Below are 26,544 nucleotides of genomic sequence, written 5' to 3'. Positions count from 1 at the left end.
AATCATTTTCTCGTTTTTTTCCCCCCTTTTCTTTAAAAAGAAAGACTATACTGTAGTAGAAGCATGACAGATTGTCAAATCATTACAAAGGTATACTGTATATTTAGATATTTATATAGAATTTAAGATTTTTCTATCTTTCCATCTGATATTTCATTTTTGACCGAATCGTCGCGTCGCACAGAGAAGCAACTAAATGTTCCAATCATCTGTAATAAATGTGCTCAAACCCTCATTCCGAATACTGTGACAGAATATTTACATAGCATGAAGCAGTTTGTTGCAGGTACTCCAAAAAAAGTATGGTGCTTTATTTTATCTTATTTTATTTTGTTTTGTTCTTGCCATACACAACATCAACAGGTTAAGGGTACTGAAACGTGTCAATCACTCGCCAACTTTCTGACTGACGATTGTTTTTATCCTAATCACAGAAGCACATTCATCTTCATGTTTAGAGATCAGATTTTGCGATGACTTTCCATCCACTGTTGAAGGACGTTTTTTTTTTTTTTTTTTTTCTTATTGTGTAATAAGATGCAATCACTATTAACATCTCTACACAGTCCTCAATGCTTAACCAGATGTAAACCCAAACCAGGGCCACTACACTGAAAAATTTTTTTTTTTAACTCTTCCAATTTATCTACAATTATCTCTTGACTTTCATTCAAAACATTAATGTCAAAAGTGGCCCAAAACAAGTGTGTAATATAAGAATCTATGAATCCACCTTAAAGCAAAGCTCCTCCGCTCTGTGTCACAGTCGGTGTCTGTGCGTCCTTGTCTCCTTGTGCTGTCGAATCTCCACACAGGATTGTGTGACCCGTTGTCTTAAGGCCTATTTTCCCCTCCTTTAATTCTGTCAATGTGTGCTAATGAATGGTGAGTGTATGTGTGTGTGTGTGCCTGTTTTTCCATATCTTATGTTTTTATTTCTGTCTCGCAGGCCGTAGTTCCTTTTTAACAGCTGCCTCAGGATCCTGACCTGCGGGTTTAGGGAGGAGAACTGTTTTAATATACGGTTAACTGGATGAGGGAAGACACCAGCATTGTTCATGTGTATACAGACTACAGATTTGACACGCATAAAAAAAAAATGGAGGTGTATAGGAAGGTGTAAAGAAGTCTCCTGTATTTATTAATGTAAATCCTCAGACAGTACAAACTGGCGAAATTCTCAGTCATGCTTTAAGTTGTCGAAAACAAACACAAAAAATCTGAAGCGATCATGTTAGAAGATGAGCAATAATCTGTAATATTAATGAATAAAACTGTAAAAAGTGGAATGTTTTGTGGTTAATTTGTCCGGTCAGGCTGTATTGGTTTGCCGGGGTGGAGGGGATCCATGTGTGCTGCTGCCTCAGTGAGCTCATCCGAGCCAGCGGCGGTCAGACGGCGCCGTCTCTGACATCTCCAGAGCTGACGCAGAATTTGAAGGGGGTTTTTTTTGTTTCGTTTTTTTGTCCTAAAGACGCTTTGACTGCTTTTTGATCATTTCTTTTCCCTCCTCTGAGTGGTCTCAGGCTGTTCACTTCCATTAAAACAATCTGGCCCCAGCCATGAAATGAACCTGTCACTTATACTTCAGTAGCGTTGGCACTTATTTCAGTATTCAGTTTGATCGTTGAGCTCTTTCAAAGGTCAAGGAATTGTTGTCGTGATCCGTTCAGAATATTGCAAAAGTATTTCTCATTGCGAACTTTCTGATGGAGCAAACCTTGTTTGTTTACTACAAACGAGGTACTATTTAAATGTGATTGTGACGAGGTGCTTTAATAAGCTGCTGTCAATCCCAGATTTAAATGGTGGAGGCGGCATCATCCTGTGGGAATGTCTTTCTTCAGCGAGGACAGAGAAGTTAATAGGAAAATTGATGGACCCTCCAGCTGGTTGAGTGACAAACATCAAGAATATTTGATCAAAAGCATTGATCTAAAGATACAATTACTACAAATAAAACTCAGAATTGACATGAGTAGGTGACCTTACAAATTGAATTATAAAATGTTAAGGTGTTTAAAGACATGACATAATCAAATATACATTCTGAAAAGGGAAAGAACAATAAAAATTCTACTTCTGAAAATGTTCTTGTAGAAATGACCAGTATCTCCCAACACCCTTTTCAAACACATCTTTTGGACCCTCTGAGCTTCTTTAGAATTTGATTTTGTTTTTAATCCAAATGAGTTTTGTCATTATTTTTCTTAATATTGATGAACAAGGACTCATTACATTGGCAGATTATTTCACTTAAAGCAAGGGAAAGATGTCCAGTTATAAGTTAAATTAATATGCCAATATAACTACTATTTTTTAACAATACTAAAGAATTATTGACTTTGAACAAGCTCATATCTTGATGAAAAGTTGCATGTAAGTTAGTTTTATCTTAGTGTACAGACACATTAGCACAAGAAAGTATTCCAAAAATACTTGATAAGACCTTATGTTTTTGCAATGTGGCTCAAACATACACATTTAAATTGTGAAACCAAAAAGTGGTTAAAAAGACACTCATTTATTCAGAAGAATAAAACAGAACCTGACCAGGAGACGAACCCACAGAATAAGGTAGGAGAATATTATCGTAGAAATGCAAGAGGGCTGTGAATGTGAGTAGAACTGCACAAGTTTGAGTCACTGAAAATGCAGCAGCAGCTTGGCTGAATTTTCTGATGACAAAAATCATAAAGAAAGGTGTCATGTTTTCCTTAAAAAAAGAAAAAAAAACATTAATTCAAGGCTGGTTGGCGAATATAAAACATGAAGTTGCAGGTTTACTTAAAACAAAAAAAAGAGAAACTTAGTTGAGCAATGTCACTAAATAAAATTACTTACAATATTTATTGAACAATACTACATTTACGTATTTTAGTTTGATCAATAAGACAAAAATAATAAATGCAGGTTCTCACAGCGCGTAACTATGATATAAAATCTGTGAGCCTCGTCCTGTTATTGCCATGTGTTCTCTACATATGGTTAATTGTACACCCACGTCAGCTTAGGTGATTTTCACAGTGTGGGCGCTGCTGGTTGCAGCCAACCAAACAGTCCCCACCTCCTCCTATCAATAATTCACTTCTCTGCTGTGGACAGGTTGATGGTGGGGGTCAAGAGGTCACAGAGAGGTTTTCCCACCAACACCTTCCCGTCGGTGGAGCGTTTAAAGGACGAGTCCAAGTCTGAGGTTTGAATATCCTGGTAAATTATGAGACTTCAGCTGTGTTATACTATCACTCATCGAGGCACTGCATTTAGCCAGGAAAAAAAGAAGTGAAAACCAGTTAAATGTTTAATAGGCTATAGCTCTAACTACTGTGGAAAAAAATAAATCATTGTCTAAATTTTCTAAAACATGTCAGTCACTGAATGTTTAAAGATAAATGATTTTGTCACAAAATAAAAAAATGTAACAACAATAACAACAATCAGTAATTTGTAAAAACAGAACAAATGTAAACAATTTCACAAAAGGCCGATTTCTGAATGTCGTTTCTGTGCATCTCTCTGAAATTAGACTTTGATCCGACACGTCTTTTATTTCAAAAATATTTTCACTTCCTTTCTTTTCTGGCAGCCTGGCTGGCATGGTATTATATTGAATTTTCTGATCTTGTATTTAAAAAAAAAACAAACTTGCTCATGAATATACCAGAAAGGCTTGTAGTTGTAGAATCCACAGAATATATGAACGAGGAAAAAGTTCAAACGATTTTCAGAGTTTTCTCAGGGCTCTGGAAATAGCTGCGAGCCATTTCCCTTCTCACTGGCACACTGACATTAACGGGAGGGGGTCAACTCACGCCGCTCTCTCTGCTGTCTGAGTGTAACCCCGCCCTCTCGGGACACGCGGGGACAGCGAATCAAGCAGATTTGTGAAAGGGGGGCAACAGAATCCGCAGCGAGAGAAACAGATAGAAAGAATAGGAGGACACCCTCAACTTGGTTCCCCCGGAGTGGAGCAGCTCCTCCTGGTGCGGTGCAGTCTCGGCTCTCCGCCGGACCGGGCATGCTCGACCCGCCGCGGAGAGAGTGATCCGCGCCGCAGCGAGCAAAGATGCAGGCGGAGGACATGGAGGTACCTGTCATTAATAACCTTAACGATAACGGCGACAGACAGAGGCCGAAAGGGAAAGATGTGTTCAAGGATCAGCAGAAAGAGTCGGAGGTAAATGCGAGAGGCGGTGTGTGTACATTGGGGCTGTCACAGCTTGCAGCAGGTGCGTGTATGTGTGTGTGTATGTTGTTGCTGGGGAGCTTTCAGATCAGCTGAATGTCCTTCTTCCATGCGGTGTCTTGGCTCGAAAAGCGTGCAGGCATGCAGGCAGACGGGGATGTGTTATTTTGGCAGCTGAGTCCTAAAAATAACCCGGTAATCCTGCAGTGGTGCTGCATGCAGGTGGTGAAATGTGACTGCTGCTGCCAGGACCACTCAGCACCAGACACGCATCAACAACAAAACACTGGCCTGCTTTACGCTCTCTAAACATCACCAGTGTTATAGTTTTTACTGATATCTGGACCATCCAATTGTTGAAAAGAATTAGATCATGTGTAATGTGAATAATAATTGAAATGTCTGGCTTAAAGCTAATGTCTTATATATATAAACAGTCTTCACTGAGAATAAAAACCCAATACTGTGGATTTCTACAGCAAGATTTCACAAAATAAGTTTTTAAAAACACTTTGAGTAAAAAACAACAACAAAAAACCCCCCCTGCTAAATCTGCTTTCTCTGTATTTGGGTCTGTGACATCACAAGAGGCACAGGAATCAAGGCAATTGATCTCAAATTTGAGCAACAGTTTCATACACAAAAAAATTAAATGTCCAAAACATGAGCTTTTAAGTTTTATATCTTGTTTGCAAACTACTTGTATATGTTATTTTATTTCAAAGTTTTTTGGGTTTTTTTATTTAAACTTTTTATTCTTTTTTTTGTATTGTTTTACAATATTTACAAATGAGAAAAACATATATATATATATATATATACATACATACATATAATGGCAGAACAGATAGAAAAACTCAATGCCATGTTATTCTGCAAGTGTCCATTCATGTCTTAAGGCAGTTTGGTTGATTTCAAAGAGTCTAACTTGTAACTTTAAGTAATTTGTTAAGATAAAAGAATTGGCTTCACTTGTCCATCGTATTGCTACTTTTCTTGTGTTTTAACCCGGAAGACCTTCACTTTCTCAGTCCTCATCAAGCCAGCACAGCTGAGTTCATGTCTATTAATCGTTCTCCTCATGCAAAAATAACAAGACGGCGGAGCTGTGTTGCTAGGCTTGCCGAGTCCAGATGTGGTACATTCGAGATTCTGGTTGTCAGTCAGAGATGTCATTCAGCTCATGCTTTGAAAGCAGCGGAGGGGGTGTTTTGAGAGAATTAGAGCAAATTTGTCTCACAGCCGTTGGATTGTGGGATGGGCAGGGCCGAGGAGGGGGTTGGTTGATGGTGTCGGTGGCTCCGTGGCTCGAGCGTTGAAAGCTTTTATTGTCAAAGCTGTGTTTAGATGCTCTGCGTATGAAGCCTGTGTGGAAGTTGGTTGCTTCTGCCGGTTCCAGTGGTCATCTGTTATCTCTGTGGCAAGTAAAAAGACCGGATGAAGAAGGTAGGACAAAAAAAAAAAAGACAAAATGGACTTGATGCGAATGCAAGCTCTCACTTTTAGGATGGCGAATAAACATGTCCGTTATGGACCACGTCTCGTTCAGAAACTTAAAGGGAAAAGATTTTAACCTGCCTGCTGTAGTTAAGTCTATCAGTGTGTTAAACAGATCAGGTTTGGAGCATGTAGTGAGCATTTGTATTCAGGCCCCTTTAGTCTGATACCTTTGATTAAATTTCAGTGCAACACTTTGCCTTCAGGAGCCGCTTAATTCTCAATTAGACTCCAGCTATGTGTAATTTAATCTGTGAATAAATCCAGCTGTTTAATGAAGGCATTAGAGAACAAACCGCTTCATGAAGTCCAACACACACAGCAGACACGTCAGGGTGAAAGTGGTGGAGCAGAGTTGGATTCTTACTCTTATTCCTCCACTGAACCAAATCCTGAACAGTCTGACTACTGTATTTTTACGTGGGTCTTTTTAAAGAGCAGTAATGGTATGCAATGGTGTTATTTAGCCTGTCCTACACGATGCTGACTGTCTGCGTGTATTTATAGGAGACTGTTAATGAACGACAGCAGACGGTTATTTAATCGGGGCGGCTGAGTCAGACAGCACGTCCTTATTTACGGATCTGGGCTGAGCCCCTCAGGGATTGTTGTCATAGGGTTAAACGTAGCTAACACTCTGAGCTCAGAGCTTCAGGTGATGTCAGAATTGTATTTAATCCTCGTCTGCATAAAATTAGACTTTTATTAATCTGGTGGTCAGGCTGCTTTCCTTATTTGTTTTTTTTTTGTTTGTTTGTTTGATGTATTGGTCCACAATGTAAAACGTTTAGAGCACTCTTATTCTGATTGGTTCCTGTTTACGTTCCAGTGTTGTCTTCCACTTTCATGTCTTGATGTGTCTTGCACAACCCGTTTTCCTGCAAATTGCTTCCTTGTCACACACTTGCCTGATTGTGCAAAGAAACCCGTCAAGTTTGGATCTTGTTACCTCGAAGCCAACTTTTAAACTTCTTGAAACCCTTTCTTCCTTGTCCTGACGGTAATTTTTTTTCATATTTTAATGCAAACACTTTCGTAATATATCTGTTGCAGTTGCGTTGAGCTGCTGAGCATTTTCTATCCCATGTGCTGATCACATGGTGGGGTCAACAGAGACCCCCTAACCCTCTCTTCCTGACCACAGCAGCTAATCCTCTGTGAACTTGAGGCGGCCATATTTGCTTGTGTGGCCTTCCATCCTCTCCTCTCGTCTCCCCTCTCACTGCTGCATTGCCGCTGCTCTTTGTTGCAACACCAGACCACTTTGAGGCTCTTGTAACCGCTCAATTACAGGCTGATTAATTCAGGAGCCGCACATGCCCCACAGAGAGCACCTGTAAACTGTGGGGCAAGGATCTGAGGCAAAATATGCCAATGGCTAATCAGCACGGCCTGAAGCCGGAACAGGCAATATTAATAACCTGAAAATCCAAATGAGGAGACAGAGTAAACCAAAAGAAGAGAGCGTGTGTTTATGTGTTGTTTGTGGGTGAAACAAAAAGGTAAGACAAATGGTGCAGAATAATCTCCGGACAATGGAAAACCTTGGTGTGCAATGACGCCGTCAGCTGGATCATGCCTATTCTATACCTGGGTTTAAGTTATTAGGATGAATGAAAATTCAGAATGAGTCATGATGGGTTGATTGGGTTGTTTTTTTCCCTCAGAGCTCCATGGAGTCTCCAAACCTGGAGTTTGAATATGGAGACTCGGACATGCTCACAGCGGAGCTCTCAGGTAGGAGTCAAAGGTTACTGAAGTCCCTTCATCTGCTGCATGCTGACCTTTTTGCATTGCATTGTCACCCTTCCATATCATTGGAACCCCTGGTAAAAATGTGTACAAAAGCCTTAAAGGAGTTTGGTGAGAAGTTGTGCTCAGAGGTTTTCGTGTTGTTTCCTTCAGTGGCTCGTGGTGCAGCGCCCCAACCGTTGCTATATTGGCATGAGGGGTGCCAACATAGCAAATCCAACCATATCCGAAATTTTTGGTTGACCTTGAGTTAAGTTTGAGTGAGTAATTTTAGGCTTCCATCCAGCACCAATTTGTGTTTTGCATGTATTTAATTTTGAGTCATGATGTTTACCAGTTTCAATTTGCCAGAGCCTTACTCACCCTGGTGAGCACGCAGTCAGTCACAACAGCTCATCTCCTCGAGGTCAGACGATGACGAGGGCTCTGAGAGCAGAAGGAGACGTGGAGCAGTGTGACAAATGGATGGCTGCCCATGAAAACGCCGCGACCCACATCAATTTAGAAAGAAACTGAGGTCTTTCCCTCCGCAAGTCTCGCCAGAACCAGTTATCCTCTTTTGATTCAGAGCCTGGTCTAATTAGCCTCTTTTGAGGAGTTGACATGCTTCGCCTCGTTCACCGGCACATTTTAGGTCAGTTTCACTAGAGAATCGAAGCCCGGCGTCTTCAGTTTGCAGTAAAGCTTAAAGGATTACAATGATTGTTGACAGGAAGGGGACCTGGAGAGTCAAAATTATGCTCTGGTGAGAGGCTTCGTTTTAAACACCTGCCTGACACTTTATGAAACCAACTTTGAGTTTTCTAAGTACAGACAGAAGGGGGTTGTAGTCACCAACCTGACAGCACTGAGGTGAAAAATGATCCCACTCTCCAGGGCTACGCATTTCTTCTGTTTTGTCACGCTTTCAGAACAGATGGATATAATCAGCATAAATTAAACAAAACTCATTTAAAAAATAAAATAGTTTTTAAATTTGTTGTGGAGAATATTTGGTTCACTTTTCTTTGGATAGTGAACATATTTAACAATAGTTTTTATTTCCAAGCATGAATTTAAACCTGGTCTTCAACTGAAGTACTTTGTAATTTTTCTTTGAAACATACAGGGAGACACAAAAACTCTAAGTTTTTGACAGGGAAGTTGTAACATTTTTGTTTCATGTTTTCTGCAGAGCTGTACAGTTACACAGAAGAGCCAGAGTTCGCCCTGAACAGAGACTACTTCGAGGAGGACTTCAGGAGCCATGGTAGTGTTTCTCTCAGTGTCAATGTGTCTGACTTGAATTAAATGGAAATGTACTGAATTTATTTTGGAACACAGATCAGAATTGGACACCTAAACTGAATTTAGTTGCTGTTTTATAACCAGTTTGGAAAGAGAGGGGGGAAAAATACTGCTTATCTGGTGATTCAATAAAACTGAATCACCAGCAGATAAAGCGACTGGGAGAAAACAGAAGCTTCAAAATTGTTCAGAAATCACCCAAAAACAAAACAAAACAGGCATCTAAGGATTGTTAGTTATTGTCTGTGGTGCGCCCAATCCCAGAGCTTTTTCACTTGACAGATTCCCATTGAATTCTACCATCTGTTTGCAGATTTAAAATATGGACTGGCTGCTTTTTGCGCCAAAGCTTGTTCCAGACCTGAATGTGTAACAAGTTTAGACATAGCCGGGGACCAGAAGCATTTCATTTTACTGCTGGTATCTTACAGTGCTCTGAAATTAAAACCTGAAGATTAACTCAACTGAAATTTCAGCAGCATACATGGCAGCATAAACCAAAATGTTATTAGAGGAGAGAGAGAATAAACCAAGCAATATTAATCCACTAATTAAGTGGAAACAACCTTTGTGGTCAAAGGCCAGGATAACAAAGTCATTTCTGAGGGTTGGTGTCTTTGGAATATTAGAAACAGTTTTTATTGGAAAATGAGAACAGAGTGGGGAACAGGCACAACAAAGCTCTGCTTGTTTAAATCGTATTTTTCATTTCTAGATCAAACCTTTTCTGCTTCTTCCTCCCCTGTTATTTGTCGACATTTCATTTTAGCGAGCCAGAGGGTTTCACTGTTAAAAACCACCAAAAACAAACAAACAAAAAAAACACAGACACAAAGCATGTACTATTTTCTTTTAAATCAGAAGTGCTGCTCTGTCACCTCGCCTCTGGATTGACAGGTAATAAATTGCAGGATTAGATGAGGACCTCTCTGGCTGCTGCGTCACAGAGATGCAGCTCAGGGCCGCCTGTTTGCACCGTGGTCTTTTCATTAGGACGAGTGCTTTGTGTGTGCAACCAATCGACAGAGGCTGGTTTCCCTGCTTGACTTGGGCTCTGCAGTGCATGTGAAACTGACAGGCTGCTCATCAATCTTTTATGTTGCTGCCCCATGAATTCTCAGGAAGTCACGAACGTAAATTACTGTAATAGAGGAGACATGTCTGACTGAGGCCTTTTGCAGTCTTTTTTTTTTTTGAGACAGGGATGAAATTAAAAATCTTATTTTCATTTTCCGAGAGCACACACAGTAAGTCTCAGCATCCTTTATTGGCTATCAGTTCTTCCCCGATGATGATGATGCTTAGTGTCTATAAAAATTGATCAAATAAACAGTCTAATAATGGATCAGAGCAAAAACAGGAAAAGCATTTTGCTTTGTTTTCCTTCTGTAGAAGTGTACTTATTGTGTGTGCCTCATTTCCTGCTGGGTCTTAATAATCTTTTCTAATTTCTCATAATGACATCATCAGTTCCTGTTAATTAGGGCTTTCTGTGCTTTCAGATACTTCCTGCAGCTAATGCAAAGGGATAGCACTCAATATGCCACTAAGACTGAAGCAGGAGTTGGCCTCCCCATTCACATCCGTACTTGCTAAACAAAGTTATTACATAACTGCTGTTATCATCTCATTATGAAATCAGAAAGAAAAATGTGTTGGGGGGGATGTGGAAAAAAAATGCAAAAATAGAAGCAAACTGTCTGTTGCAGCTCAAGGCAGAAGGTGGACGGTGCTGACGGTGGACGAGCAGAGGACGTACGTCATGAGACTGCTGGACGCGCTGGAGGTGACGGACAGGGACAAGAGGCTGAAGGTGGCCAGGGCCATCCTCTACCTGGCTCAGGGTTTGTGCTCCCAATCCATAACCAACAGCCTCCGCACATTCAGCTCTGGAAAAAAATTAAGAGACCGTTTAAAAATATCAGTTTCTTGCATTTTACGTTTTCTAGGTATATGTGTGAGTAAACTGAACGTTGTTTTATTCTACGATCTACTGACATGTCTCTGAAATTCCAAGCAAAAATGTTATATTTATTTGCAGAAAATGAGAAAGGGTCAAAATAATGAAAAAGATGCATTATTCAGACGTCAAATAATGCGGAGAAAACAAGTTAGTATCAATTTAGAAACATCAATACTAATGTTTCAACTCAGGAAGAGTTCAGAAATCAATATTTGGTGTAATAACCACGAGGTTTTCTATGCAGTGGGATCCTCATTTTTCCAGAACTGTGTATGCACAGATGTGATGGTGTTACTCCATCATTGGATCACTTCTGCCTTTAATTTCTTTTCACTTTCAGACCTTTAATTGGAACTCTGCACTCGCTAAACTACTGACAACCAGTTGTTCGGCGTTTTATTCCCCCCTTCCCACTTCTTTTGCCAGGTGTGTTTGATGAGTGTGACACAGAGGTGGATGTGCTCCACTGGTCCAGACACAACATCTTCCTGCTCTACGACATGGGCATCTTCACAGCGCTGCTGGAGCTGCTCAGCATGGAGATAGAGTAAGCATTAAACGGATCCCTTCACTAAAGACCAAGAGAAAATTGCAATTCGCATATGGATACTTTAACGGGTACTTCACCCCTCTTAGATTATTTTGTAAATGTGTGGTTAGTGCCACACATTTACAACTGCATTTATAACTGCATTCCTTCTTGGGAATGCAGTTATATAAGCTTCACCAAGGCATACACAAAGTACAAATCTGTACAAGTGAGACAAGTACATGTAGAATAGTGATAGATTATGTTGGGAAATAAAAACAAAACACTCTTGATAAGACTTCTCGCTCATAATGTGATTATTACTTGTTTGCTGCAAGTTATATTGTATTCCTTTGCAAGGATTTTCAGACTTTTTTGCGATTTTGCCAAAGAAAATAAAGCAATAATTCTTTCTGCAGTAACAGCCAGGCGTGCAGCAGTGCAGTGAGGAAGCCTGCCATCTCTCTAGCAGACAGCACCGAGCTCAGGTAAGTCATTCGAACGCACGAATCGCAGCAAACACGACTAATTACTAGAAGAAACTGACTCTGTACTGTTTGTTCGTTTTAATTTCTAAGCTTCTTTTGGTGGAAATGCTGCTTGAACAAAGAGGGCCGAACGCCACAATCACACAGTTTGCTCAGATGACACACTCAGAGCTCCTTCTGTGCTCTTTCTGGATAATGTGCACAGATAATTACCAGCTGGACAAGCAGATTTACACTGAAAACTCTTGAATTAGAAGTACTCGCTGCATATAATTGTCAGTAGTGTGTGACACTGTACAAGCAAAGCAACTGAATTAAATAATCACCAAATAAAATAGAGTGATGCAAGTGGAGTATCTAATCTGCCAGCTTTTCACATTTAGAGTGTGACATTTGTACACCGTGTAAGCAGAACTGCTCAAAATGAGTCAAAATGAGTTAGGACAGAGAGCACTTGTGAATTGTCAATTTCAAGTCTTTCCAGTGATTTTTAAATTAATTTATCTATATCTAGGTCTAAATTCTAAATATTGAAGATTATGCGTTAACATTAGAGTTTGGCTGTTTGAGGACTTTGTCCTGCTGAAAAGTGAACCTTTGCCTGAGCATCAAGTTTTTTTGTAGATTTTAAGATATTTCTGGAATGTAGCTTGAAAGCTAGCCAGACCGTGACTTCCTAAACTAGGTTTTAAATTAGATTTTACTCAAATATAGTTAGGAAATCATACATTGCGCTTCAGTCGTTGCTTATTTTGATAATTACACTGGTGGTATTTGGTTGTGGTTTTGCAACACATCACAAGGAGCAAACAGTAAGCTGTGAGTCTGCTGAAATGTGCTTCTGAAACCGTTTTTCTTTGTGTGAAGGGAAATTAAATCCAAGCAATCTTGACAGATTTTCCACTGGCAGGTCCTTCATCATGGGAGAGTCTATGTTCAAGGAGGAATGGCTTGAAATCAGCGGTTTTAATAGATGACTAAAACATGTAACCTATGATTGTTATGAACAAAAATGTACCCTGTAGGAACACATGGAAGTTACACGCCAAACCATGTGAATGGAGTTGACATAGTTATATTTACTTAAGCTATTAATTAAGCTTCAAACAAATGATTAAAATAGTAATTTATGCTTTTTTTTTAAAGATTTAATTTGGTTTTAAAGTTCCACCATAATGTTGGTGAAACTGTCTTGAAAAGCCTGAAACCGAGATTATTGTTCTGTCCCTACTGGTGGGGGGGGGAAAAAAAGAAAAAGTTCCCACATCATGATGCTGCCACCTCCATGCTTCACTGTGGAAGTGTTTATTTTTGGATTTCCACTTTCAGTCCATCTCTAACATTCCTCCCACTTCATAATTATGCACTCCAATGCGAGACATGAAAACGTTCAAGAGGTACGAAAGCTTCATCCGAATATTGTATCTAAAGAGGCTCCTGAGGATTTGATCTCGTACTAAAACAGAAGCATTTGGTGTACAGCATCACCTGCAGCTTCCAGGACAAAACCACCCTTCGCCCGATTCGTCTAACTGCATCATGTGCTCAAAATCTCAGAGTGCTCCTGAGCATCATGTACCTGATGGTGGAGACCATTCGTGTCCAAACAGAGGATGACCGACCCGAGTGGAGGGCAGCCAGAGAGACCTTCAAGAACGAGCTCGGTGCGTGTGCACGCAGTGCGTTTGCACAGCCATTGTCCCGACTCGCCGTTTCTAACCGCAGACCCTCGTTCAACCCTCAGGGTCGCCTCTGTACAACGGAGAGCCCTTCGCTCTGCTCCTCTTCACTATGGTGACCAAGTTCTGCAGCATGAATGCGCCTCACTTCCCGATGAAGAAAGTGCTGCTGCTGCTGTGGAAAACTGTGCTGGTTGGTGGAATAAAGCTACATTTTTTTCTATGTTCTTCGAGCTTTAATGTGTCTCATGTGATTGCCAAATGGTTTTAAAATGTTTTGTCAGAAATAAAACTAGTAGTGGCAGCACCATGCTGCGGTGCAGCGTCTGCTACTGCATTGTTTTCGTTGACGCACAGTAAAGTCTGCCGTCCTTAAAATCTCAATGTTGATGAGGGATTAAGGAGAATTTAATTCTATTCATCTTTTCTTTTTATCGTCAGCAACCAAAGAGGTTTCTGTTTTATGTTTGATAAATACGTCTAAGTTTAATAATGTGAGAGAACTTGAATTTTAGTATTTCAAACAGCTGAGTTGGAAAAGTCAAAAAGTTGCCAGGAAAAACCTGAGAAAACTTCATTTTAATCTCTAATTTTCTTTAAAAAAAAAAACTATCTTGGAAATTTCTAAGTTTCAGAAATCCAAAAATTTCTACTTTTGACTCAAACTAGAAAATTTGTGAAATCGTTATATTTTCCTACAAATGATTGACTTTTCAAACTCAAAATTTTCAAATTAATCTAAAAATTCCTGAGGTTTTTTTTTTTTTAAGAAAATGTTCAACTTTTCTAGCTCACAAAGTGACTATAGATTTTTGGTGGAAATTTACTTTTTTTTTGTCGTTTTTTCTCTATCCACAACGGCCCGAATGCACCATTGTCTAACCCCCTTGATACAAGAGAAAACTGAGCTTGTGTTTGGCTGCTTATGAATTAATCATTAGTTCAACGATAAGATCAGTCAACTTCAGATCGATTCATGAATAATATCTGAGAATCGCTGCTTTTATGTCCCCCTTCCCAGTTCACGTTGGGGGCTTCGAGGAGCTCCAGCAGATGAAGGTGGGGGCCCGGGAGCGCCTCAGCTTGCCCCCGCTGCCGGAGGACAGCATCAAGGTGGTGAGAGCCATGAGGGCGGCGTCTCCCCCGGCCTCGGCCATGGAGCTCATCGAGCAGCAGCAGCAGAAGAGAGGCCGCCGCAGCCGCAGGGTACACGCATCCAGACCCGCTCACGCATACACATGCACAAACACACCTCAGCTGTTTTTTACTAACAGCTAACCCCTCATCAGCATGGAAGAGTAGATCTTCTGCAGCTTTTCTCTAACTGCTTCGCCAACATCATCAGTTCCCTGCTGTAAGTCAGTGACCACAGATGATCTTGGTGGGATTCCCAGCCCTCTGCTTATTTATTTATTTTTTTTCTTTCATTAGAGCTCTAACTGCCCTCTGGTTTCTCATTGCCCCTCTTCCTTCTGTCCCCACAGAGTGCCTTTGTTGATAGCTTGGAAGGAGACAGTCCCTTTCCCAAGAAGCAGGTCTTTACCCACAAATTCCCTTCTCTTTTCCTCCTGCATTTCCTCTCTGCACCGAGCTGGAATTTTGCACTCCTCTCCCACTTCCCTGCCGTCCCACTTCTCTCCTTCCTCTCTGTTAGTTTCTTTTCTTTCTCCTCCTATGTTCCTTTTGACTCTCATTATCCCACTTTCTCCAGTTCCTCCTCTCTCTGTCTGTGCTCTGTATTTCTTCCTTCCCTCCCGCTCTCCTCCTCCTCTGTGGGCAGCAGGGTTGGCGGAACAGGGCTGACTTGCTGGCTGTAACCATCGGCTCTGGAGTGGTCACTCTCTCCACTCTCCCATATAGACAGTTCTCTCCAGACATTCACTTTAGGAGCATCTCTCCTGCAGTCTTCATCACATTGCGGCTAGTTTCTTTTAGCTTCAAAACAAGCCACCGCGCGCTGTAGCGTTTCGGCGCGGGGCCACTTCCTTCAAAATGCATTCATTGAGACTCTATTTTTCGCTTGAACTTCTCCAAGCTCTCAACTGGATGTAATTGAAAGCGGTGGCCCTCCTAACCCCGATAGCAGAACTCCGGCTTTGTCGTTTCACTCAGCAGTGAATGGCTTTTCCATAGAGAATGGCTCCCCACACAGTTCCACCTGCTCCTTTCTTCTCATCCACCCCACCACCACCACCCTCCCACCACACACACCCTATGTACCCGTCACCTCTAGTTCCCCGACTGATGCTCCATACATCAGCTGCAGTAGTCCAGCTAGCGGCCAGAAAGCTTACTCATGCCTGATGCTTGCACCGTTGCCATTCACACACTGTGTGAGTTTGTGCGGTTCACACTCGGAATGGGATTGTTTGGACGTGAAAACTCGGTCTTGGCTTGAGTCGTGTGCCTGTTTCCTCTGATGTTCCTGTTCCTGTGTGGTAAGTTCAAAACAAGAGTCGGTTGCTGTGGAAATGTTCTTTTTGTCCCCCACTTAAGTCAAACAGCCCCACGCCCCCGAGTTTGTTTTTTGAGGTTTTAGAAAAACTTTCAGCGTTCTGATTTGTATTCTTGTGCAAATCAGAAAATATGATGGATTTTAGAAATAATGATCTAATAATAGTAACAGTAAGTGGGACTTTTTATTTTTATTTCACCTCAAAATCCTTGAGTGATTCTGATTTCTGCCAAGTTCGGTGGTGGTGGTATTATAATGTGGAAATGCTTAACCTAAAAGGATATCTGCAATATATTGCAGGATGCTTTCACAAGAAGCCAATAAACCATCAATTGTTGCCAATTTTGATCGATAATAACAGTGATGGCAGTATCACTGTTTTTTGGTTGTTGTTTTTTGGTTGTTGTTTTTTTTCATGGAGCCTAGAAAATATGAATTAATTTCAGAATAAAAAACATAAATATACATTTTCTTCAAGTTGTTTGTGGTCAGACATTCTTGATTTTAATTGCTCTTGCAATTTTTAGTTTAGATTAATCCAATAACAAACGACAAGGACGTTGAAGTTTTTTTTTTTTCAAATTAAGAAACGTTTAAACTATTTTCTGACTTCTTGTTACATCCTCAATCTACATGTAACTACCAACCACTGCTTTTAACCATGAGCCAGTGAGTGGAATATTTATTTTCTTTTTGTAAACCTGGATAAGCTCCTGTGGGTTTATTACACGTGCCGCAGGCAAACAGGTGTTGTCGTTGTTTGTCCTCCTCTCCGGTGTGCGTGGGTGTGTGCAAGTTGCGCTTGACTGACGTGTCCCTCGTCCTCCTGTGTGTTTCGTCGCAACTGTTAAAAGGCAAAATGTTGAAAAATTTCACCCGTTCTCATAATTGCGGCTCAAACTCTAAATTGTCCTTTTTTTTTAAAAAAAAAAAAACATTAAATCAGCCATTATATTAGAGTACAGTGTGGGCTGGTAAGTTTAATGACCTGTCAATGCTCTTATACGTTCATCCAAAAAGCAACTGAAATAAAGATTAAAAGATGATTAGAATGTTACCTTTTCCAAGATGGCACATTTGAACTCCCGTAAGTACAGTCTCACCTTGTGAGTGTTGACTCCCTGTCCTCTGTCTCCCCGTCCAGCCCCTGGTCAAGCAGGACAGCCTGGACACCTACAACGAGCGGGACCCCTTCAAGAACGATGACGCCCGTGACGAAGAGGACGACCCGGAGGACACGGACAGCGGCATCGAGGGGGAAGTGGACCCCCTGGATCGGGACGTCATCATCCAGCCTCCGCCGCCTCCGCCTCCACTGAGACCCCCAACAGAGAGGGTCAACTTCCCCAAAGGCCTGCCGTGGGCCCCCAAAGTCAGGTGAGCATCTCATTCGCTGAAGGATTTCAAAGAAAGTTGAAAATGCTGAAATTTATTTATTTTTTTTTTTGAAGATTTTATTTCGGTATAGGGCTAAAACTGTTAGTTGTGATGAATTATCTGTTTTCTTGGTTGTTCTTTTTTGTTTTGTTTGTCAAATCATGAAATTCCTGAACTCCAGTCAGAAATGTGATGTTTGTTGTCCATCCATTTCCTGTCGCTGAAGCCTGAAAAGCTGTGGTGTCAGGACTAATTTTCCCTACTTTCATACATGCCAGCATTTAAAAGGTTAAATTTAGGTCTAAATAAAAAATTCCTTCCAGTTTTCTCTCTTTGCACTCAAGCAGCAATATGCTCTCCATCTGTTTATTGCAGAGAGGAGCCTGCAGGGTGCCGCTGCTGCTTCAGAGCACATGAATAAAGCGTCTGATCATAGCTGTGCATCTTTGTATCTGTTATCAGAACACCCAGCTGCTGGGTTTCTCTTTCTTGAGCCGTGCTGATTCCTGCAGGGCCACCGTCTGATTCTTTCTATTCACAGGGAGAAGGACATCGAGCACTTCCTGGAGACCAGCAGGAACAAGTTCATTGGTTTTACATTGGGAAAGTAAGTGCGCCGCTCCTGAAGGTCAATCGGTTCATCTCGCTGCCAGGTTTAACCCTTCGTTCTCCCACAGTGACACGGAAACCCTGGTGGGGTTACCCAGGCCATCCATGAGAGTGTCAAGACCCTCAAACAGGTGAGTAGGCGAACTTCTATTGTGCTTTGCTTTCTACAAAAACTTTTCACAGTGCTGTGACCCTGAGATGGGACCCTGAGATGTTTTTTTTTTTTTTTGGGCAGTTTTCAGGCCATAAATCAATCTGGCACATCAAACTTAATAACTGTTTTGACTCTCACTTTGGTTTACTGAGAAATGACTTTGTCATCCTTTCCAGACTGACATTTGTCAATGACTTTCTTTCTTATGTTTGAATTGGATTAATTGTGATTAATTGATTAATCAACAGTAATCAAAACAGTCATCAACTGAGCAGTAATTCAACCAAACTTGTAAAAAATATCTTTACATTTTTCCTTTCATGTTAAAAACATATTTGTCTGTAAATATGTTTTTTTTAAATGTTGTTTTTAGCTTGACCTGGTTCAAATTCACTAAACCAACTGAATGTTGTTACATTTTAGGCGACAAAATGTTGATTTTCTTATCTGAAAAACAAGTTGAAATGTTTATTGACATCTTTTAATTCACTTCTGTTGCACAAAATGGCTTAAGGGGTTAAATGAAAATCTGAAAATTTGCATATTTTCTTATCCGATTAATCGATTACTAAAATAATCGTTAGCCAAAGGACCCGGCCTCTTGTTTTGTCATTTGAAATTTGCAGTTTCATGCTGTCAAACTGGTTCTATTTAGATAAATGACTTTTCACAAAGGGTCAGCGTGGCTTTCAAAGGCTTTTCTATTCAATATGTTTTTTGAAGTTCCTCTGGTTATTTTTGCCTTTGTCTAAAGAAGTCGAACGATCCACAAAAAGCAAAAATAAAAAGCTACCAAACTTTTTCACAGTCTAAATAACAGAACGGTTATTTGGAACCATTACAGCAGCTGCCTCCTTCTTCTCTTCTCTAGCACAAGTATGTGTCGGTATCTGAGATCCAGATCAAGAGAGAAGAGGAGCTCCTGCAGTGTCCACTCAGTCTGGTGAGCTGCCGTTTCAATTTCTCTTCATTCATTGTTATATTTGGTGCAAGCTTAAATTAAAACGCTAATTAAAAGCAGCTCTGTCAGAGACTCCACACAGTAAGTGCTTGTCGGATGTGTGTGTTGTGCTGACAGGGTGAGGAGGAGGTGGAGGAAACCCCTGCTGAGATTTTATACGTGGGAATGCTTCCTAATCTCTCGCAGTACGTGGTGAGTGGCTCTTTATTAACTTCTCATTACTCGTACCCCCTCTGTGAAGGAAACCTGAGCACTTTTTTCAAATATAGCCAAAGCATTTCAGCCTTTTGATTCAGACTGAAAACGTCATGGTGTAATATGACCAATAGGTGGTGCTATAATGTGCTACACATGCAAAGAAAACGGAAAGTTAGTTACAGCTTCTTTTTTACTCAGACACAAGTTTAAGTTTTAGTTCCTGAATAAAGTTGATCATTTGGTAAAACCTGGAAAGTCATTTCCAGGTTTTATTAAGCCACCTGTTAATGAATAATGTAAAGTTGCCTGTATTCGTATTCTCATCAGATTGCCCTCCTGAAGCTCCTGCTGGCAGCAGCTCCGACATCCAAAGCCAAAACTGATTCAATCAATATCCTGGCTGATGTGCTGCCCGAGGAGATGCCGTAAGCGCAAACTTCCTTACAGAGTTTTTTTCTTTTGTTGTTTGTGTTTATTTTAACGTCATAAATACCAAAGTTTCTCATGAATTTATGGCAGATATTTTCACACTGGGTAGACTTTTGAATATGAAGCCCACCCAAAACAGGAACTACAAGCTAGAGGAAAGGAAGCAGAGGAAGGAAGGACAGGTGTGTGGGAAATAAGACAATAAGATAGCAAATAAAGTCTAAAAATATTTAAGTTAGTCATTAGGCAGGAGTTACTTATTGATCAGGTGACTTTTACTCCACAGAATTTGTCTGCTTTCGTCACAGTTTGTCTAACCATAAAGACAGAAAGTTACAGTTCTCGTCATATCTTTTGTTTATTATATTTTTGTCCAAAGGAGGCGCTGTTGAACATAAACCGCTTTGCATTATTTATGTTGTTGGATGTCTCTGACGCAGTCAGTGGGAAAAAAAAAACATTCCCACCCAAAATGTTACACGTTTTGTCTGAGTTATTCCTTGACTCCGAAGGAGGAAGAGCCTGGTCGTGTCTTTTCTAGACATATTTGTGTCATACAAATCTTATGGATTACAGCTACAGTGTGTGTGTGCGTGTGTGTGCGTGTGTGTGTGTGTGTGTGTGCGTGTGTGTGTCCTGCAGCATCACCGTCCTTCAGAGCATGAAGCTGGGGATTGACGTGAACCGTCACAAAGAAATCATTGTCAAGGCCATCTCCGCCCTGCTGCTGCTGCTGCTCAAGCACTTAAAGCTGAACCACATCTACCAGGTAATAGCCATCAGGGCAAGTGTTCCCCTGACCTTTGACCCCATACTCACAACCCCCGGCCCCACAGACATCATCACTCCGTTCCGCTAAGGAGGGACGCACTAATGCAGACATTTACTGTTGCTATGAGGAAACGGTTTTTGTAATCTCCTTCAGTTTGCTGCTGAGTAGAGTTGAGGCTCCCTCTGCTGCCACAAAGAGGAACTGCATGCATTAAAGTATTTTACAAATATTAGGGCCCTGTAACATTTTCACAGAGCTATCTAAGATCTAAACAACCACAGTTATTACTTCAATGGCAGGTGGAAGAAATGAAAATGAACTAATGTCTTGATCATTACGGGAGTGTTCACAAGCTTTTGCTTTTTGCACGTTTTTTACCCGACGAGTATTTTGCTGTTCAGTAAAACTAAAGCATTTTTAATAAGGAGTCTTCTGTGTCAAAAACAAGACTCTTAGTTTTGCTCCTTATTGTTTCATTCTTAATTTAAAAAAATGATGGGGAAGCACAGCAAAGTTGTTTTGTTAATTTTGTTTTTTATCCACAGCATAATTACATGCTCTTGTGGTTAATAAATATGATCAGAATTGAATTCAGAAAAACAAAAAAGGGAAAAAGTGGAATTTGTTTTTCCTTCCACTTCACAATTATGTATTAACTTTTGGTTGATTTGGCACATTAAATCCAAATAAATTACACATAGGTTTGTGGTTGTAAAGGCACTATACATTTTACATTATTTGACAACAAATAAGCAAAATAATTCAGATTAGATATAAAAAATGGAAGTTTATCTCATATTTAATCACTTGATTTTTAAATCCTGATAGCCCGCTGCTGAACTGACGCTGTGTGTTCAGCAGCTTTTCCAGCAATGTGAAGGACTTTTATCTCTGCTGCATGAGAATAAAATCCTCCGACTCTTGACCTTTTTCACATGCAAAACCTCGTTAACAAAACGAGATTATTTCCGATCTTTGAGCATTTCTTTTTCCCGCAGTTCGAAATAGTCTCCCAGCATTTGGTGTTCGCCAACTGCATCCCGCTCATCCTCAAGTTCTTCAACCAGAACATCATGTCCTACATCAGTGCCAAAAACAGGTAGGAAACGTTCGCTCGCATACTGAATAAAAAACATTGCAGAGCGTTTCCTTACATGCGCGCAAACTTGCGATGTCGCAGCATCTGCGTGCTGGACTTTCCCCACTGCGTGGTCCATGAGATGCCTGAGCTGACGGCCGAGAGCTTGGTGAGTGACAGAAAGCGCCAGAAGAAGATCAGCTAGCATCTGTTCGTCGCTCTGACTCTGCAGAGGTGCGTTTGTTTGGTTTGTTTTTGTTTTTCAGGAAGCAGGAGACAACAACCAGTTCTGCTGGAGGAACCTTTTCTCCTGTATCAACCTGCTGAGGATCCTCAACAAGCTGACCAAGTGGAAACACTCCAGAACCATGGTGTGTGTGTGAGACGTCTTGATAAACCAATGGCAGCCCTGATGAAAATGTATGGAAAGCTGCAATGTATATTTAAGTGCAGCAGTGTAATTTTGCGTTGATTAATTTGAGCAATAATAAGAGCTTTTTTTCCTATAATATCTGTTTTTTTGCCATTATATTGGAACATATGAGTTTTTTCTACACCATTTTCTACATCACATTAGTATCCTCTTGGAGAAAAACATGTCCATGCTAAAGTTTGATGCTCTTTTTGATTTTAAAACTTAGAAATAGAAATATTTCTGAGTCATTTGAAATGTTTTCAGTAGTAGAAATAAAAGAAATATATATTGTACTTGTCTGTTTTACTGTGATGTAACATTTACGGCTTTTATTTAGCTAGACTGAGAGCAAAAATAGCTCTTTAGATTATAAAGGTGGCAGGCCCGGATTTAACTTCTTATACTTCCAAGCTGCAATCCAATATTTTGTTCAGTGTTCAGATTTTTACAACAAATGTTTAAAATGCCACTGTTCATAATAAGAAAGACAAGCGAACATGACTCAAGACGGGACAGGAAATAACTACGAGAAAATAGCTGCTTACTCTCATTTTCAGTCAGAGCTGTTAATAAATATCTCAAAATATATATATATTTATGGTGCTAGCATGCACAGGCAGGAGGGCAATAAGAGTTTCCATAACAATCATTTTATGCTATCTACATGCCAAACAAGTGTTGTAAGAACAAGCCTTTCCTCAAGAAGAAGTTTTTATGCTTAAATTCAAAGCTCAAAATACTCTTTTCTTCAGTTTGTTTTGTTTAGTAAATGTCTTCGTCCTTTTCAGATGTTGGTTGTTTTTAAGTCAGCCCCCATCCTGAAGAGAGCTCTGAAGGTCAAGCAGGCCATGATGCAGCTCTACGTGCTCAAGCTGCTCAAGATTCAGACCAAGTACCTGGGCCGCCAGTGGAGGAAGAGCAACATGAAGACAATGTCGGCCATTTACCAGAAAGTCCGCCACAGGCTCAATGACGACTGGGCCTACGGGAACGGTAAACCTGCGTTTCTAACGGCTAATATTTTTGAGGTTTGAGGTCTAGAAGATCTTGAAAAGCAACGCAACTCCCAATTGGCTCAACAACAACAACAAAAAAAACCTAAGGATTTTTGGACAGATTTTTTTTTTTTTATGTCATTAAATGTAATTTTGTGTTTATTTCAGGTTTATTTCTCTCCAGTATTAAAATATGTTGGATTTGTAACATTTCAGTGCGATTAAAAAAAAGGCAAAACCCAGAAATTTTCTTAACAGCGTTTCCCTCCTCATGATGCACATTTAGTTTTAGTATTACTGTTCGCTCTGAAACATAATCCTGCACCAGTCTCTTGCAATAATCTGGGTGGTGTTGCCATGGCAACATAGATGGGGGAGACTTCTCAGGGTCACTATTCCTCATAGGAGAGTCAGAGAAGCACAGACTGATTGGAAGAGGACGGATTAGTTGGAGACGAGCAAATGGGGACACAAATGTTCCATCTGAAAAAGTGGAATTGATTTCGATCGACGCGTGCCAGTATAAGTTCTTCTCCCGCTCTCTGTCGCCAGATATCGACGCTCGACCTTGGGACTTCCAGGCGGAGGAGTGCGCCCTGCGGGAGAACATCGAGAAGTTCAACAGCCGGCGCTACGACAGGAACAGAAACGGCGACTTCGCGCCCGTGGACAACTGCCTGCAGAGCGTGCTGGGCCAGCGCGTGGAGCTGCCGGAGGACTTCCACTACAGCTACGAGATGTGGCTGGAGCGAGAGGTGTTCTCTCAGCCCATCCAGTGGGAGGGGCTGCTGCAGAACCCGTAGCGCCCGACGCTGGGAGGAAGCGGAGGCGGCAGGGAGACGTGGCACTGCAGATGTCGACTGAAGTGTGTTTTTTTTTTTAAATTTCAGAAGTTAGCTGAGTTTCACTGAAAGGCGACAGCATACAACAATATTTGTATTTGGTCAAATCTCAGGAGGAAGGAGAAACGCAGGTAAGATCAGGTAGATTTGATGCCGCACATTTACATTTTCTACGATAACGTGCCTAAGACTACTGTGAATCCGTAAGCACATCAGAATGAAAGTAGCAGCTCAAAAACCTTTCAGATTGTTGTAGCACGACACTGTTTCAGCCAGTTCTACTGCCCCCCCCCTCCCAAAAAACCCCAGTCCCTCTTCTTTAGTAAGTCGGTGCTCTTCTGATTCCTTTGTTATGTTTTATTTATTTTTAACTTTGAATTAGAAACATTTTCTAATGTTTTTTTTTTTTAAATATATGTTGAAATCCAATTTTTTATTATTATTTCGAAACAAATTAGCTGGAGGTATTAGGTTTTAGATTGTAAGCAGAAACTCAAACATTGTTTTATGCATTTTCTTAAAAAAAAAAATTACAAGAGGAATGGTAAATACAAACAAAAAAAATATGGTTCTGGGAGCTACAGGAAAAAAGGGAAGCAAAACCAGCTGTAGGTGCATTAGTATATTTTTGGATGTTTATAAAAGGAAAGCAAAGCAAATATAGTTAAAGGAATGTCAAACAATAATCCTTCTTTAAAAAAAAAGCTCTATGATGAATGCTTAATATTTAAACTACAGAACTGAAGGGAAGAGTCACTTTCATTTTGAGTTTGGAGTTAAACTTGCAGACACAGATGTTGCCCATCTGCTATACATATCACAACCTGCCAGCTCTAGAGTTCTGGATTGTTCCACAGGAAAGTTCAGGAAGATTCAAACCTGTCCTGCATAAAAAATACATTAAACAAAATTATGTGGTAATAAAGCTAGCTACTCACTGATATTATGTACGGTAGGGTTAGCATTCAGTAAACTGAGGGACATTTTTGGTGTGTCATAAAGGAGTAACAAATGAGAAAGTCTGCAGATTAAGTAAGCAACTTCAACACAGTTTTCAACAGTCACTACATTTTCCTGTTTGTGGAGTTGCTTCCCCTGAACCATCTGGGTTTCTCAAATCTCAGCAATTAGCACTTACATGGAACAGCTGGAAATCTGTAGCGACTCATCAAAACCACGTTTATCTTTCCAACTACAGCACAATATGTAACTGCTCAGCACACCGACGGTGGGATTTGATTGCTACAATAATTGGTGCTGTTTTTGTTACCTTTTTTTTTTGTGCTATTCTTCCCTCACTTTGGAGTACCCAAGCAGGGCACCAAACCCAGTTGTTTACACACACGGAAAGCACAGCAGAATGTTTCGATGTCATATTTTTTTGGTTTGTAGTGTACTTGCTGTGTGGCACAAGTTCCTCCGCGTCTTTGCGTACAGTAAGATGCTCGTCTTGACGCTCGGCTGTTTGCCTTTGTGTACAAACTGTGCATGACCAACATTTTCTCTGCACCTGTGTTCAGACATTACGGGGACACTTCAGGATTCCCGAAGCAGAGTTGGGTTAAAAGGTAATAAGCAATCAATATCTTACATGCAGTGGAAAATACCTTTGGTGTCTACATTAATATAACTCCGAATAAGTTGGTCTGGTTTATCCTGAATGATGACGTCAAGAAAGTTAGCGACTGCAGGTAAGATGTTAACAGCTTGCAACCTTTAAAAAAAGAATCTTACTTCAGAAATTATGAAGAAAAAAAAAACTATTTCTAGCTCTATTATCATTATTCTGTTTGCCTGTTAAAGTCACAATTTTATTAACAAAGAAAAGAGTTTAAAAATAGTTTATATATATTCTCAGGTTTCTGGAGAGAACATATAGCAAGAGTTTTAAAATCTTCCTCACCGTTGTCTAGCTCACTACATGGAGAAAAGTACACACCTTCACTCTCATAGTTCAGTACAATAAACTAACTCCAGAAGGTGTACACAGTTGTAAAGTTGTATTTGTCAGCTGCATTTAATTTCTTTTTTTCTTCTTTTTTTTATGTATATATCTTGTGCCAAATTTGAGTGCCATCTCCTATTTGTTAATTATGTTGACACTTTTACATTGAAAACACTACTGGAGGTTTGCAATACAGTTGTTTTATTTTCTACCTTTTAACTGTGCAATCAAAAAAATATATATATAGTTGTGTCTTGTATCTTGTACAGTGTTTTACATGAGGTGTGTAGGATTCTGTGGAAGTCAGTACCGTATCTATATGTGTGTATTACTCTTCCATATCTGTACATTCTGGACGGACTTACTTCTCTTTACTGAATTGATTCAGGGGTATGTGCAATTACAGATCCACAGTGGCATTATACAACAGAGTGATAAATTACAATATCAGAGTTTCCCTATTAAACCCTGTTTAAAAACTTTATTTGCTTCTGATCTGATTTGTTTGCGCGTCAGGCCAAGTGTATTCGTGCATGCTGGAGGTCGGGTGGAACACATCCAGGAGGGATTCGGGAGTAAACAAGAGAGTAGAGAACTGACTTCATCCACTTTCCATTAATATTCCTGGAGTAAGAGTTGGGAGCGAAGTCGTCACAAACAGCCGACGCGCCCAAAGCGGAACCCGTCCGATAATGTAATGTGTCAAATGAAGCTGACGCGGGCAGGCACTTGCTGTGCCGAAGCACAGAAAGTGACTCGGAGCTACAACGTGAGGAGCTAATTTCAGATATCTGCCCACTGAACTGCAGATATTCTGCTCATGGGTTCTTGCTCTTTGGCTTAATCAAATTAATTAACTGGCATTTCATCGTATAATTTAGCATATAACAAATCGAAAAAAAATGTATGTGGAAAATGAAGTCGATGAAACAA

The 26,544-nt window shown here is 40.4% G+C and overlaps 1 protein-coding gene across 1 annotated transcript; it reads left to right on the top strand.

Moving 5' to 3' along the window:
- Positions 1-3,864: 3,864 nt before the first annotated feature.
- Positions 3,865-24,968, top strand: LOC129376203 (striatin-interacting protein 1 homolog). Its single transcript, XM_055055732.1, is given in 23 exon segments — positions 3,865-4,177; positions 7,351-7,420; positions 8,610-8,684; positions 10,432-10,566; positions 11,112-11,232; positions 11,634-11,702; positions 13,260-13,366; positions 13,447-13,578; positions 14,403-14,587; positions 14,866-14,916; positions 16,981-17,213; positions 17,755-17,820; positions 17,891-17,922; positions 17,925-17,953; positions 18,848-18,919; positions 19,055-19,129; positions 19,463-19,560; positions 20,207-20,333; positions 21,335-21,435; positions 21,517-21,583; positions 21,681-21,785; positions 22,618-22,822; positions 23,377-24,968. Coding segments are annotated over 23 exon segments (2,517 nt in total). The 5' UTR covers positions 3,865-4,066; the 3' UTR covers positions 23,628-24,968.
- The last annotated feature ends 1,576 nt before the right edge of the window (positions 24,969-26,544 follow it).

This window comes from Poeciliopsis prolifica, unplaced genomic scaffold (assembly GCF_027474105.1).
Source record: "Poeciliopsis prolifica strain line A6 unplaced genomic scaffold, Auburn_PproV2 SCAFFOLD042, whole genome shotgun sequence".
Taxonomy (NCBI): domain Eukaryota; kingdom Metazoa; phylum Chordata; class Actinopteri; order Cyprinodontiformes; family Poeciliidae; genus Poeciliopsis; species Poeciliopsis prolifica.
Note: the sequence above shows the minus strand (reverse complement) of the source record. Positions and strands in the feature narration are given on the sequence as shown.